Source organism: Chelonia mydas, chromosome 8 (assembly GCF_015237465.2).
Source record: "Chelonia mydas isolate rCheMyd1 chromosome 8, rCheMyd1.pri.v2, whole genome shotgun sequence".
NCBI classification, from domain to species: domain Eukaryota; kingdom Metazoa; phylum Chordata; order Testudines; family Cheloniidae; genus Chelonia; species Chelonia mydas.
Window position 1 is genome coordinate 97,982,369 of NC_057854.1, and position 14,042 is coordinate 97,996,410.

General features: G+C 41.6%; 1 protein-coding gene across 5 annotated transcripts in view; it reads left to right on the top strand.

Annotated features, from left to right (window-relative positions):
• The window catches only part of LOC102939366 (AGBL carboxypeptidase 4), a 1,380,179-nt gene that overhangs the window by 873,388 nt on the left and 492,749 nt on the right, over nt 1-14,042 (top strand). For 3 of the 5 annotated variants that reach the window (XM_043552774.1, XM_037906237.2, XM_037906238.2), the window contains 3 exons: nt 2,033-2,181; nt 7,996-8,209; nt 13,025-13,201. The exons of 1 other annotated variant lie outside the window; for it this stretch is intronic. In XM_043552774.1, coding sequence (XP_043408709.1) covers nt 2,033-2,181; nt 7,996-8,209; nt 13,025-13,182 — 521 coding nt within the window. In that variant the 3' untranslated portion in view covers nt 13,183-13,201. Of the gene's footprint in view, nt 1-2,032; nt 2,182-7,995; nt 8,210-12,544; nt 12,679-13,024; nt 13,202-14,042 lie in introns of those variants that run through there. One more of the 5 variants, XR_005226405.2, reaches the window with a different exon arrangement.

The following is a 14,042-nucleotide window of genomic DNA, read 5'->3' on the forward strand; positions in this document are numbered from 1 at the left end:
GCTGGGAATGGGTGACGGGATGGATCACTTGATGATTACCTGTTCTGTTCATTCCCTTTGGGGCACCTGACACTGGCCATTGTTGGAAGACAGGACACTGCGCTAGATGGACCCTTGGTCTGACCCAGTATGGCTGTTTTTATGTTCTTAATGTCTTTTCTGGGATCTGAAACTTTATTTTCATAATCACCGTTCATGGACCCCTTAGACATAGTCTGCGGACTCCCAGGGGTCTACAGACCACAGGTTGAAAATCACTGCTCTAGGGTAGTTGTGTATCAGTACCCTGCTTGTTCAGTTCATTAAAGAATGTGGGAAGAGGTTGAACATTTCTACCATATCCACTCATAAAAGGTAGTCTTGGAGTTGGTCTACCGCTGTGCATGGTTTTACCAGTTTTAAATGCAACTGTTCAGTCTTTGCTTGGTGTCAACATCAGTGTCTGCTTGTGTATGATGTTGCAGGTGTCTGTGAATGCTGCTGTGAAACTATAATGTACATGTGCTGTCTTTCATAGGGTTCTGTATTGGTACCATACTTGCATTCAATTCCTAAGAAACCCAATAGCTATCACTGCAGAATAGAGTTGTCCAAAGAACTGGAATTTTTGGTCCTTGACAATAAGCTAAATGCACCCCACTAGCTCCAAGTGCAAAATAACTATGATATTTAGGTCACGTACAAGCAATTTTAAGCCACATGGGGAAATTGCTATTTTTGCATACTAAGCTTTCATATGATTCTGTGCAGCATAAAGAGTAACGGATGCTATAATCGTTTCAGATACAGAGAATGTCCAAGAAATATGATACAAGAGACAGATTTATTTTTTCCAGTGTACCAGCAGCTATACTGCCATTAGCTGAAATGGCAGTCTGATTTGCTGGGTTAGAGCAAGACAAAACTTGGGGCTATATGTACAAAAAGAGAGGTGGCAACTGCTGAGACTCATTTCCACAGTTAAAGATTATTAAATTAGTTTTTGTGGTTATTCAAGACTCAAATGTTGGATATGCAGTGCTAACTCACTTCTTCATAGTGTAATTCTAGGGAGTATGAGAGTTACTCTTGTCGTTCGGTCCTGATCCTGCAGCTGATATTATACTGACCTGTACCTGTACAAAACTATATTCACTCTAACAGAGCTTCATGTGGTATCGGTGGTTTGCTCACATGTATGCTTTCAGGATCAGAGCTGTAGACTATATTTACTGGTGCTATCACAGTTCTAATGAATGAAATTATAAAATCCAGTTCACAAATTGTATTGTTTGACCCTTTTAGGATAACTTTGTAGTAGCTGATCTGGGGGGGTGGGGATTTGGAAAAGCTGGTGTCATTGATAGTTAATTTATCTTCCTTAGAAACCTCAAACATCTGCTTAGCAATCTTCCATTGTTTAAATTGTGCTTAATTTTTGTTGATTACATTAAAATATAAATCAGGGTAACTGATCGGGCAATCAAAATTCTAATGTATGTTGTGTTAACACTTAGATGTTCCTTAAATTCAAGGCATTTTAGCATAAGTATCCCAAGTCCATTCACTTATTTGTACCATTTCTATTCATTCTTATTTTACATACCCCTATTTAAAGAATGTTTTAAATATTTTTACTTTTTTCCATGAAAAAGTATAGATCGCATATAATCGTCCAAGTAACTATACAGTAATTCTAATTTGAAGGATAACTGTTACCACCTCTGGTTTATATGTTCAACTCAGTTTCATTATCATTCATTTGAGTACAAGTTATAGCTACCTCACCTATATTCTTTGAACTGTCCATACACACAATTATTTTTGAGCATGATTCTTTAGCATTAAGTGTTTAAAGCAGGAATGGGTAAGAGCCTGAGTTCTTACCCCGATTTTATTGGGGACTGTTCAGATGAAGGGTTTTGCTTTGGATCCATTTCCATTCTAAAACAAACATGACTAATGTGGTGGTCTATGCTGACCATTGGTCAGTAAAATGATTGAGTTCATGTTCTTTGGGATAGCAGACAAATCTCTTTTCTTAACTGTGTAGGTCCTGCCATTGAACTTGAAAAAGGAAAATCAGAATCCATTGAGCCTGAGCCTGAGATACAGAAAACATTCAGTGAGGAAGCGAATACATCAACATACTATCCTGCCCCTGTTCCAGTAATGGACAAGTATATTCTCGAGAATGGAAAGGTATTTGAAACTAAATACTTTATAAATAGTCTTTAACTGTTCTTCGGGTGGATTTCATACCAAACTTTCATGACATTAGAGTCTTTGCTGTAAGCTACTATTGTGTTTAGTGTTTTCCTAAATTTTCACAAAGTACAATAGTATCCGTATAATAAGATTACAGGAACATCAATCACTGTGTGTGTCACTCTGAAGCTTATGTCTGTAGAGTTGGTAGGAAATAATGGAAATAGCTACAAACATGGTTGGTGGCCCTTTTTTTATTCAGAATATCCTCAGGATGAATCATCATTGGGCCTTGTGATCTGTTACCATCCAGTTTTTAAATTTACAGCCATTTTGACTTGACAGATTACACCTACAGCTACAGAAAGGCATGTATCTATGGCATGCCAAAAGTTCTAAGATTACTGTGATCTCAGAGGTAACTCAACCAATTGCCTCCTTTACAGCCAAGTTGAATGCAACAGTTTCACTGGTTGTATGAGGGGGACACTGGATTTTGGCAACTTCCACCTGCACAAAACACAAATCTCTCAGTGCAACCTTCTCTAGACACACATCAACACGACCACCCCCACACACTGCAGTCAGCACACACAGTAACCCCAAACATGCCTCACCACAACATATACCCTTCATTCACAATGTGTACAAATTCACATCTCTTCCTGCACAACACAACACAACCCCCCATTCAACAGCACAATCAGCACACACCACAACTCCAAACATCTGAGTATCTAAAATGTTTGTTGAGTCTGTGTGAAAACAAGTACAAACATGGTTGAGAGCGCTTGTTGTTCACAAGGTTCTGTCATCACTGGAGGTTCATGCCTTGTTACTGTCCAATTTTTAAGTTCTCGGCCATTTTCAGCTTTTTTACATTTATGACTTTACGAATTACACCTGTGTGACAGCATGGGGTTGCAGGTACTAATCCCTAAGTAATAGACAGTTATACAAATATGTACCATATTTGAAACTGATAGTTGGTGGTGTAAGATCAATGCTACTTTGAAGTGAATGCACACAGTCAATATACAGAAAAGGACACAATGAATAAACTTAAGTGTTTACATAAATCCACTGGAATTATACCATACTCAGCAGATCCCCATTCCTGGGATGTGTATGGCAGTCAGTGCCACAATTGGAGAACCTCTGGAAAGCAATATCCACATCAGGCTCCACCGTGGTCCTTTTAGCTACCAAATATTATTTCATATAGTTACAGTGGCAGAAAACATAGCACATTCCATTTCACCTTAAAATCAACATTACACTATTGATTGCATCTGGTTTTTGACACGTCCCTTGAATATGAAGTTAAAATAATAATTCATTGTTCTGTATTTTAACAGAGATATCCAAACACTTAGTTTGTTGGGATTTAGATTGTTGTAACCATTTTAAAACAATTGATATATTTTGGTGACACACTTAAGGTGTCTAATTTTTAACATTTTCACTAATTCGTACAATTCTTTTTAACCTGAACTGCAGTGGAGTTGTAGAAAGGCTGTTTTACAAACTTCACACTGTGTGGTATTGGATGTGATCATGGTATGATTCTCACTCATGTCAGAGAAATTCTTCTCTATCCCAAAAGAGAGGACAGCATTACAAAAAAAATTAAAGATGAGCCTGTGGCATTCATGAAAAATGTTGATCTAAGGTGTGTGTTAGTCAGATACATTGTTCATGTTGTCATGGTTACTAAAGTATTGTGTTCTTGTTTGTTTTTTGTTCTTGGAGGTTGATCCTGTGCTCGGTGATTTCAGTGGCAAAGCTCCCATTGCCTTCACCAGGCAAAGGATCTTACACTTGGTGTCTGTCATCCAAAGATCACAAAATACTTACAAAAAATTGATTTCATTAGGCCTCACAGCACTACCTCTGAGAGTAGTAGATAAGTATTATCATGCCCGTTTTACAGAAGGGTAAAATGAGGGTGGGGGAATAAGTAGCTTGCATAAGAATATACAGCAAGTTAGTAACAGCTGGAAATTATAAAAGAGAAACAGGATTCCTGTGGTCAAGTGGCCTGCTATAACCACAGACATCTATTTGATACCAACAATAACATTTCCTTCGAATAAATGAAAAGCTTTCAAAGAATAGAGACTGTTTGAAACATGAATCTTTAAAAAACGTTTGTTATAACGGGCTATTTTAAAATATTTTAAGTAAAAACTAGTGAGTTACATGATGTACTTAAGGCCTAGAAAGAGACTAAGGTATCTGTGCATGTTAATATGGAGTAGCTAGCTATACCATGGAATACATTATACTTAGCTTTTTGATAAAATGGAGCATTCAGCTTTCTGGTTTTCATTTAGTAGTCAAACCCAGAATTCAGCACTTCAGAGTGCTACTGATTTTTTGTTTTAAATCTCCTTGAAATATTCTAAACAACTACATTGTGTTTCTTATTTAGAGGTATTTGTATATTAGTCTTGGAAAGTCCAAAATCATCCTGATTTCTGAGTGCTAGCTGCTGGCTATGAATGGAGTTGTTTTACAGAGTATAGGGATGGAGCCAAAAGAAAATACTTTAAAATAAATAAATTAAATAAAATAAAGTAATTAAATAGAGACTGATCAGAGTGGAGAGAGGGAAGTAATTGCATATCGAGGATTATGTAACTTGTTTGTCTGTATATCTGGTTTTTTCACCTATGTAGTAACATTCTTTAAAATATCTGGTGATGAAAGGAATATTTTTATGCATGACTATTTAAAAAAACAAACTATAATCTGCCTTTTGCAGTTTTATCTCTGTCTAAAGAAATTATATACAGAAGAGGCAATTTGCTTTGTGTTTATCATACTTTCAGGAAAAGTAGACTCTTTCCTTGATTGCCACATGGCAATCGGTAACTAGAACATTAATATTTCTACAGTTAAGGTTTTAAAGAATGCTACTTAAGGACACTGTGAAGGGACTGTCATCTCTTGATTGCCTCCTTACAGCTGGGTGCGGTATTTACTCTTGGGGGAATTCTGCACATCTGCGGACACACACAATTCATCTGTCTCGCATAATTTTGTATTTTCCCGCATAAAAACATTTTGCCTAAGTGCTGCAGTTCTGCCTTTTGTCCACCAGAGGCTGCTGTGGTGCTAGAACAGCCAGCATGAACGCATTTGGCTGTTCTGGCACCACGGCAGCTTCTGGTGGGCAAAAGGCAGAACTGCAGTATTTCTGGGGCAGAATGTTTTTTTTATGCGGGAAAACACAAAATTCTGTGCCTAGTGATGCAGAATTGCCCCCGGAGTAGAGTTCATAGCAGCACCCTGTCTGTGGAGCAAGATTAGAACAGAGTGGGGCACAAAGGGCTGCTGTGGGGTTCAGAATAGCTATGGGGAGGGGGGGACACAGACTGGAGCATGGGCTCAGGAGCTAGTGGGGATGGGAAGGTGGCTGCAGAGACCCATGAGGATGAAGGCTGCATGGAGGGGGCAGATGTGCCTGAGTGAATGTGAGAGGCTTGGGGTCAGCCAGGATCTGCATGGGGGAGGCTTCCCAACATCCTAACAATTCCCCCTCCCCCAAGAAAAACCTCCCACCCACACCCAACACCCTCCAGATTCACTCCTAGGCTCCTTCCCTCTCCCTTAGCTCCTCCGTTACCCCTGACTCTCCCAAGCCTTTGCACTGCTTCTGACAGGCGCAGGAAATACGGTTCTGTATTGTAATTTAAATGTATTGCACAAGGTTCTGTATTAATATGCCTAGTAAGGAATCTATTTGTCCAAAAAAAAAAAAATCTTTTTTTTTTCTCTCTGCATTGTTAGACATACTTGCTGACAGATATTTTGAAATAAATTACCAAAATAATTGTAACTGGCATGATTATATTGTGTTGTTTTGACAAATAAAATATATAAAATTTTGCAGAATTTTCAAATGTGTGCAGAATTTTTAATTTTTTGGTGCAGAATTCCCCCAGGAGTAGGTATTGCTGTCCTTCTCTAATCCCTGGTGTCTTCTGCAGTCTTCCAGCCAGCCAATCTTGGTGGGTCTTCCATGGCTTGGCCCTCTGGCCAATTCACAAAGTCCAAATGAACCCCTTCTGGGGTATTAAAGAGTCCAATAAATAAATGGTCTGTTTGTCCTTGTTGGGGTTGTCAGCCCCATCTCTGGGGCCCTTTAAATTCAGTGTTTTGTTCAGGCTCACAAATTAGCTCCATCCTCTCCTTGGGGTTTATACCACTTTACCTGTGGCCAGTAGAGGAACCTGGGCCCACCCGCTACTCCAAGTTCCAACCCAGGGACTATACACAGTGGCCACATGGTGTTTGATTTAATTTTTTCTGCTTCTTTCCTTGGTGTTTTCCCACCTGGGTCCTTTAGCTTTACCCTTATCTCAGGTCCTCTCTCTCTCCCTCCATTCAAAGCAAGCTATGCAAAATACAGTCAGAAAACAAACTCTGGCTATTCTTCAAGTTCCTTTGGCCAGGACTGCTAAGGCCAGGCAGCTCCTTTTATTTGGGTCATCAGGGCCTTGGTTGGCTGTTGCTTGCCTTTCTAGCTTTTAGAGGACCAGGTCTCTCTGGTTTCCAAAATGGCCACTCTGGAGACTCCTCTGTGGGCAAGGTTGAAAGACCTACCTTTGCTGCTCTTTTCATTTAAGCTTGCTACTACTTGGGACCGGGTGTAGTAGGACCACAGGGCTCCCAGCAGGGAGCCACAAAGGCCAAATACACCATATCACAGACACTGTTATAATAAAAATAGTTTTCAGGCGATAGCTTGCAGTCCTAACTCAGGAAAAACTCCAGTTAAAGTCATTGAGAATTTTTATTGAACAGAGACTCAGAGATTGGACCTATGTAATTTAAAAATGTCTTTGCCCAATTTTCAGTGAACGTAATGAGAGTGTTCACATGTATAAAGTCACTCATTTATGTGTGAGGTGTGCAATGCAGATCTTTTATATGAGTAACATAGATAACATTTTAGATAAATGAACATGAAAGATGTAAAAAATCAAACTTAATTTTACTGTTAGACTATTTATTTTCCTTTTTTCCTTCTTCCTTCCCTTTTCCTTTAACAGTATTACAGAAATATTGTTGCATTTCTCCATAATAGTAGTTCAGTTGTAGCTATTAGGAATGGACAAACTTCACTGATGGAATTAGGTTTTGTGAAGCTTGCAAGCAGTCCTTTGGGTTCAAAGGGTTAACAATTAATTGGAGTGCTGGACTTGCCCAACCACCACCCTTGTAACTTAAACAGGGGGGCCTAATTCAGCTCCAATTGAAGTCAGCATGAGGTTTATCACAGACTTCAATGGGACCAGAATTTGGTCCATTGTGTGCTTCCCTCCCCGCCACCTCCCACAGCATGATTTGAATAAATTCTGTTCTCCTGGCAGAAGGGAAGCCTGTGCTGTATACTAAGAGTAGGACCTTTTTCCTTGCCCCCAAATTAGGCTGGCACAAGTGATTGGCTTGAATAAAGTGCATATAGCGAGTACTAGATATACTTGCTCATTATAATTTTTCTCTGTCCTATTTCTAGTCCTTTTATCATAGTCTTTCAGGACAGAGACTATGGGGGAAAAAAAGTTAAGAGTAAAAGAACTGGAAAAACGGAGGAAAGTGAAACACACAATGTAAGTGTTTGACTCAAACTTACTGACCCACAATGTTCGGCAGGGTTCAAAACTAGGCAAACTGAATTTGCTTAGTCTTAATTACTGTTATTATAGTACGTAATACTAGTGTTCATACAGTACTTGGACACTATTGTGTGCTGTGTACCATAGATGTTAAGTTGTTTGTTTTATTACTACCTTCTAGGTCCATCTGGGCAGTGGAATCTGGGTAGATGAGGAGAAATGGCACCAGCTGCAAGTAACGCAAGGAGATTCAAAGTATACAAAAAACCTAGCTGTAATGATTTGGGGAACAGATGTTCTCAAGAACAGAAGCGTCACAGGAGTTGCAACCAAAAAAAAGAAAGATGCAGTTCCCAAGCCACCTCTCTCACCTCACAAATTAAGCATTGTCAGAGGTAGGTTACTTGAAAACTAGGTTCCTGCTGTGGAGTTTAAACATTAATCAGCTAGATGAAAAATGCTTCTATCTTATGTAAAATTCATCCACTTAAAAACTAAAATAAAAGTTACTGTTGCAACACACACTACTTCCCTCCCAAAAACAGACACTTGCTTGAATAGCCAGACCCAGTGCAGTCCTTCGAGGGCCCAGTGCTACAAGATGACTTTGGGGTTCAGGGTGCTCATCATGTCAAAGCAGGCATTTGCAGGATAGGCCCCAAATGAGCTTTGCAGACAGCACTCTCTGTTGGAATTTGTTGATAACTTACTGATATTTTGTAATGCATGTATCACTTTTGACAAGCACTGGAATAACTTTACAACATTACAGCTATCCATTGGGAGAGAGCCTTTCATTTCTCCCATCTCTAAGATACAACTCCCTCTGGGGTGGGGCACAGAAGCCATTATTATAATGTCTGTACAAATCTTCATCTCCCCCTTCCAAAAACAGATGTATAACAGCTTTTCCATTTGAACCAAAGTGAAGTTAGATGGGTAGAAATCAATTTCTGTTCCTAAGTTGGAATTTGAGCAAGAAATGTAGATCAATGACCCTAACTGGGCAAGAAGGATTGTGATGAGACCTTGAATAACCATGAGCAAGCATCCCATGTGCAAGGTGCTGAAAGAGTCAGAACAGTGGTTGTCCTTTATTTTAAGTGACTAATAAAGTTCAATCTTTTTGTATCATCATGCTTGCATTTTACACTGTCACTTCTAATAGTCGTCTTTGGTTCTACAGAGTCCTCTCTGTTAGAACTGAGCCAATTCTGCATGGAATTTTTATCAAGAGTGGGGTGTTAGCCTCTGCATTCTGCCTCCTAAAGCTCCTTGTGCAGTTTCAGTGGGATATTATTCTAAATTGCTGTGTAGGGTTCCTGCGAGCTGTATTAAATAGCAGCTGTATTCCAAATCAAAAGTGGCTGTATTTTGGAAGCAGGAAATATAATTTCTGTATGTATAGGTTATAAAGTTATCTTATTTCCAATTCCCTCATCCCAACTCACTCCTGTAATTAGTTATGCTCATTTCTTGTGCCTTGTCCTTCAATTGGATAATAAGAATTTTGGGGCAGGGGACCATGCTTTCTTCTGTATGTTCAGTGCCTTGCTAAAGGGGCTCCATTTCTGGTGGGTGACTCTTGGCGCTACCACAGCACCACTAGTAAAGTAGTGTGACATAATATTCTGGTTGTAATGAAACCACTGAGTAGCTATGACTGTCGCTCACCAGCTTCTACTAGCAATAATTGGGTAAATCTCTCCAGGAGAAATGAATGGTCACTTAAAAAAAGTAATGGTTCCTGTAGATGATTAAAGCAGACTTTTTTATAGGTAACTGATTATAGGGTATGGAGTTCTGCTTGTTGGCTATTACTTAGTGGGTTTTTTTCCCTCCACCAAATCACTGTATGAAGACTACCGTAGAATACAAATGGGGCCGCCACCACCCTGGACCCCTGATACGGGGCTTCCCTGGACCCTTTGAGGCTGGCCAGCAAACTCTGACCCTCACCCTGTGGAGCCGCGTGGCTACCTGGACCCTTGCTGCACACCTGCCCTGACCCCAGACCCTCACCATAGGGCTGGCTGCCTGCGGCAGCCCACCCTGAACCCCACGAGGCTGGGTGGGGCCAGCCAGCTGCCCTGACTCCAGACCCCTGCTGTCTGGCCCCCGACCCCGCCACATGGCTAGCTGCCCGGACCCCTGTAGCAGGGCTGGCTGTGGCTCACCCTGGACCCTGAGGGGCTGGCTGGCTGCCCTGACTGCAGACCCCTGCCACATAGCTGCCCTGGGCCCTGTGGGGCTGGCTGTCTGGCAGACCCGGACCCCCACCATGTGAGCCGCACAGCTGCCCCAAGCCTGGACTGCCGGTGCGGGCCCGGCTGCCCCCACCCCCAGTCCCCACTGTGGGGATGGCTTCTGCAGCCTACCCCGGACCCTGGGAGGCTGGGTGGCCCCTGCGCAGCTGCCCTGACCCCGGAACCCCGCCATGCAGGGCTGTGGGGCTGCTTGCCCTGGACCCCTGCCACATGGCTGCCTCGGAGCCCGCAGGGCCAGCTGCCTGCCCTGGATCCCCGCCACGTGGCTGCCCCGGATCCTGGACCCCCGCCGCAGGGATGCCCCGACTCCCGGCGTCGACTGCCTGCCCCAGACCCTGCCATGTGGGTGGGCTGGCTGCCCTGGCCCCCCCGCGAGTTTGTGGGGCCGGCCAGCTGCCCAGACCCCCACTGCGCAGCTGCCTCAGATCCTGCAGCTCACAGGACTGGGCAGCTGCCCTGGACCCTGGTTCCCCAAACCTTGGGGCCAGTGGGAGCCCCAGATCCCTGACCCACAGGGTCAGACTCCTGCCAGATGGGGTGGGCCAGCAGCCCTGACCCCACTGGGCAGCGTGGACACCTCTGCGCTGGGCAGTCAGGAACCTGGTGGCTCCGGAACGTTGGCAGTCATTAGCACAGAGCTTGGCCCACTGAGAACTGCTGCACTATAGACAGTCTCCCCATGCAGCCATTTATCTGCTGCCTGTGATGTGTGTAGGCAGCAGCAGGGGATGCCAGAGCAATTCTTCTGTTTGCAACATCAGGCAGTCTGTGTGCCTGATATTTTTCTCTAAGTCAGGCTTCTCTGGTTTTCACCAGAATCAACAGGGTACTGCCAGTTGATGCCTAGATCAGTCCCTGAAACTTTGAAATCGATTGGATACGGTGTTCAAAAGTTATCACACTACAGACACTGGAATGCTATGACATTGAGTGTAGGGCCTTGCTGTGCATGGCCAATGACATGGACTGTGCACCTGAACAAAGGAGTACAATTCTCTTTACGCACCTGTGCAGACTACCTGAATCTCAGATCCAGGTGCGTAGGAGACAATGGGCTACTTGTCTACTTACACCCTCAACGTAGCTGGACGACAAGGAATGGGTGGACCCTGTCTCACTGATCAGTAGCTAAACCAGCAGCCTTATACCAGCAGTAAATTATTCCCCCTTGTTGCCCTCAGAGTGGTGGACAGGAAGGAAGTAGGGGAAGAATTGTGGCTCATGGGGTATGTCTGAGTCACAATGGCTCCTAGGGCCACTTTTGAATTGGTACAACTTACACATTACCACTTGCTCGGGGCACTGGTAAAGTCACAATATTGTCTGTATTTATGTGGCAGGTCCCTTGGGCAGAAACCCCCTATTTGTTAGTAATAGTTCAGTGGTATACTACTGAAGTTTCTATAGTGATGTAATGTTCTGCCTTGAGCACAATGAATCTGTCAGCGTTTCAGTTAATTCCCCCACTGTTTGCCGCATTATTTCAAATCATATTTTACTGCATATTGGTATCCCAGCTATCAGTCTGCCTGCCAATTGGTTTTATTTATTTAGTAATAGCCAATAAATTTTCCAATGAAGAGTTCATAAAATTCACATTGTTTCAGATGTTTTCACCATTTTCTAGTTCAAGAATAGCTTATTTAAAATACATTTTAAAAGGACAGAATTAGCTCTTAAGGTGGCTAACATCTCTTGCTGCTTAAAAATCCCTACAGTGTAGTATATTATACAGAAGTTATAAAAAGTCTGATGCATGAGCACTGTTATAAACCTTGTTAATGCAAAATATAACCTTTTATAAAACTTCTGAGCAGCTTCAAAATGAAATACAAAGCATAAATACTTAATTTTCATAACTTTTGAATAAAACTTGTTAATTAAGCAATAATCTCTATCGCTTTCTAGTATATAAAGCAATAAATGGCTGCTAAAATTGATTACTAGCCAAAGCAAAGCAGAGATTGTTTAATCAATCCTGGAAGCTATTTATTACTAGTAGCCTACACAACAATAGAGATTATTTCAGTTATAAAACAAATAACAAAATGCATACCTGATTTTAAGGAGCTGAAAGTAGGGTGCTACCTCTCTAATTCATTGCAGAAAAACAGATTAGATCCTGCAACTTGCTAAATGCCATCTGGGGGTGGTGGAGTGTGGTCTGAGCTCCCACTGGCCTCACTGATTTGATTTTTTAATTAATTATTATTATTTATTTTGTATTTACATTCCAGTAGAGCGGAGCCTACAATATGCAAAGTACTGTACAACACCAGAGCAAGATGGTCTCCACCCCAATCTAGTAAACCAACAAAATACAAATGGTTGGGAAGAGATGTATAACCAAGATATAGCCATATTAATGTATACTACATAAATTTTTTTAAAATGTGAAATAAATGTCCCCTATCTCCTACTGCTTCTCCTCCTAACCACTATTATTTGGCTAATGTCTTGTAGGTGTGACGGTAGAAGTGACTTGAAGGAGGAAAGGGTAGTGGCCTGACAGATCATTTTCAGTAAGGGTGTTCCATGTCGTCTGGAAGAAAGCTCTAAGACTGTTCTGGGAGATGTGGACAAATGAAGGGGTTAAGGTTGGCATTGATGACAGAGAGGGTAGGAGTGACACCATATGAGTTTGGATTTACCCCCATTTCTACTCATGAGGCCAGTGCAATGTCATAACTTGTGAGCTTATTGTGCCCTACAAAGATTCAAATATGGCAAGCCTAAACTTGTGCCAGATAAAGGGGACCAAACCAATGAATCAGAGAACCCTTTTATTGTACAATAGAACACTATATTAAAAAAATATACAAGTTGCTTATGAAGTGCTGGCTCTGTAGTACCTTGAGCATGTTTTATTTGCTGTAATTCCAGCACAGGGCTAATTTCTTTCCTTAAAAATAATAACTGCTGTTCTCTTACTTCTCCCCGCAGAATGTTTGTATGACAGAATAGCACAAGAAACTGTGGATGAAACTGAAATTGCACAGAGACTCTCCAAAGTCAACAAGTACATCTGTGAAAAAATCATGGATATCAATAAATCATGTAAAAATGAAGAAAGGAGGGAAGCAAAGTACAATTTGCAATAAATTTTGGATTTTTAATAAAGTCTTAGTGTTTTACTTATGTCGTCTTGATTTGTGTGGAATTTTTGCTGAGGTGATTAAACTGGCTTTTAGTGTGGATCTCATTCTGAAATGTTGATGTATTTTTAAGCAGTTTTGTAAAATGGCTAGATATGTAACCTGCTTTAAAATGATTTCAGATACAGAATCATAAAAATGTAGGACTGGAAGGGCCCTTAGGTCCTCTACTCCAGTCCCTGAGGCAAGGCTGAGTATTAGCTTAAGCACTGTTCTAGATATCTGATGTGGGGGACCGGCAATTTTTTTTTCCAGTGTGCGCGCAGACTAGCAGCCGATGGCTCACGGACCGGCACCAGTCCACGGACCACCACGTTGAGTAGCACTGATCTAGAAGACTATCCCTGACAGGTGTTTATCTTAACCTCCACTGACTGAGATTCCACCACCTCCCTAGGTAATTTGTTCCTATGTAAAGTGATTAACTACTCTTACAGTTAGGAAGTTTTACCTAATGTGTAACCTAAATCTCCCTTGCTGTAATTTAAGCCCATTACTTGTCCTGTCCTCAGTGGATAAGGAGAACAATTTATCACCCTCCTCTTCATAACTACTTTTACCTATTTGAAGACTTATCGTGTCCCCTCCTCAGACTTCTCTTTTCCAGACTAAACAAACACAGTTTTTTCAGTCTTTCCCCATAGGTCATGTTTTCGAGAACTTTAATCATTTTCCCCCATCCCCCCTGGATTATCTCCAGTTTTTCCATATCTTTCTTGAAGTGAGGTGCCCAGAACTGGACACTATTCCAGAGCCTTATGAGTGCAGAGTAGAGTGGAAAAATTACTTCTTGTATCTTCCTTACA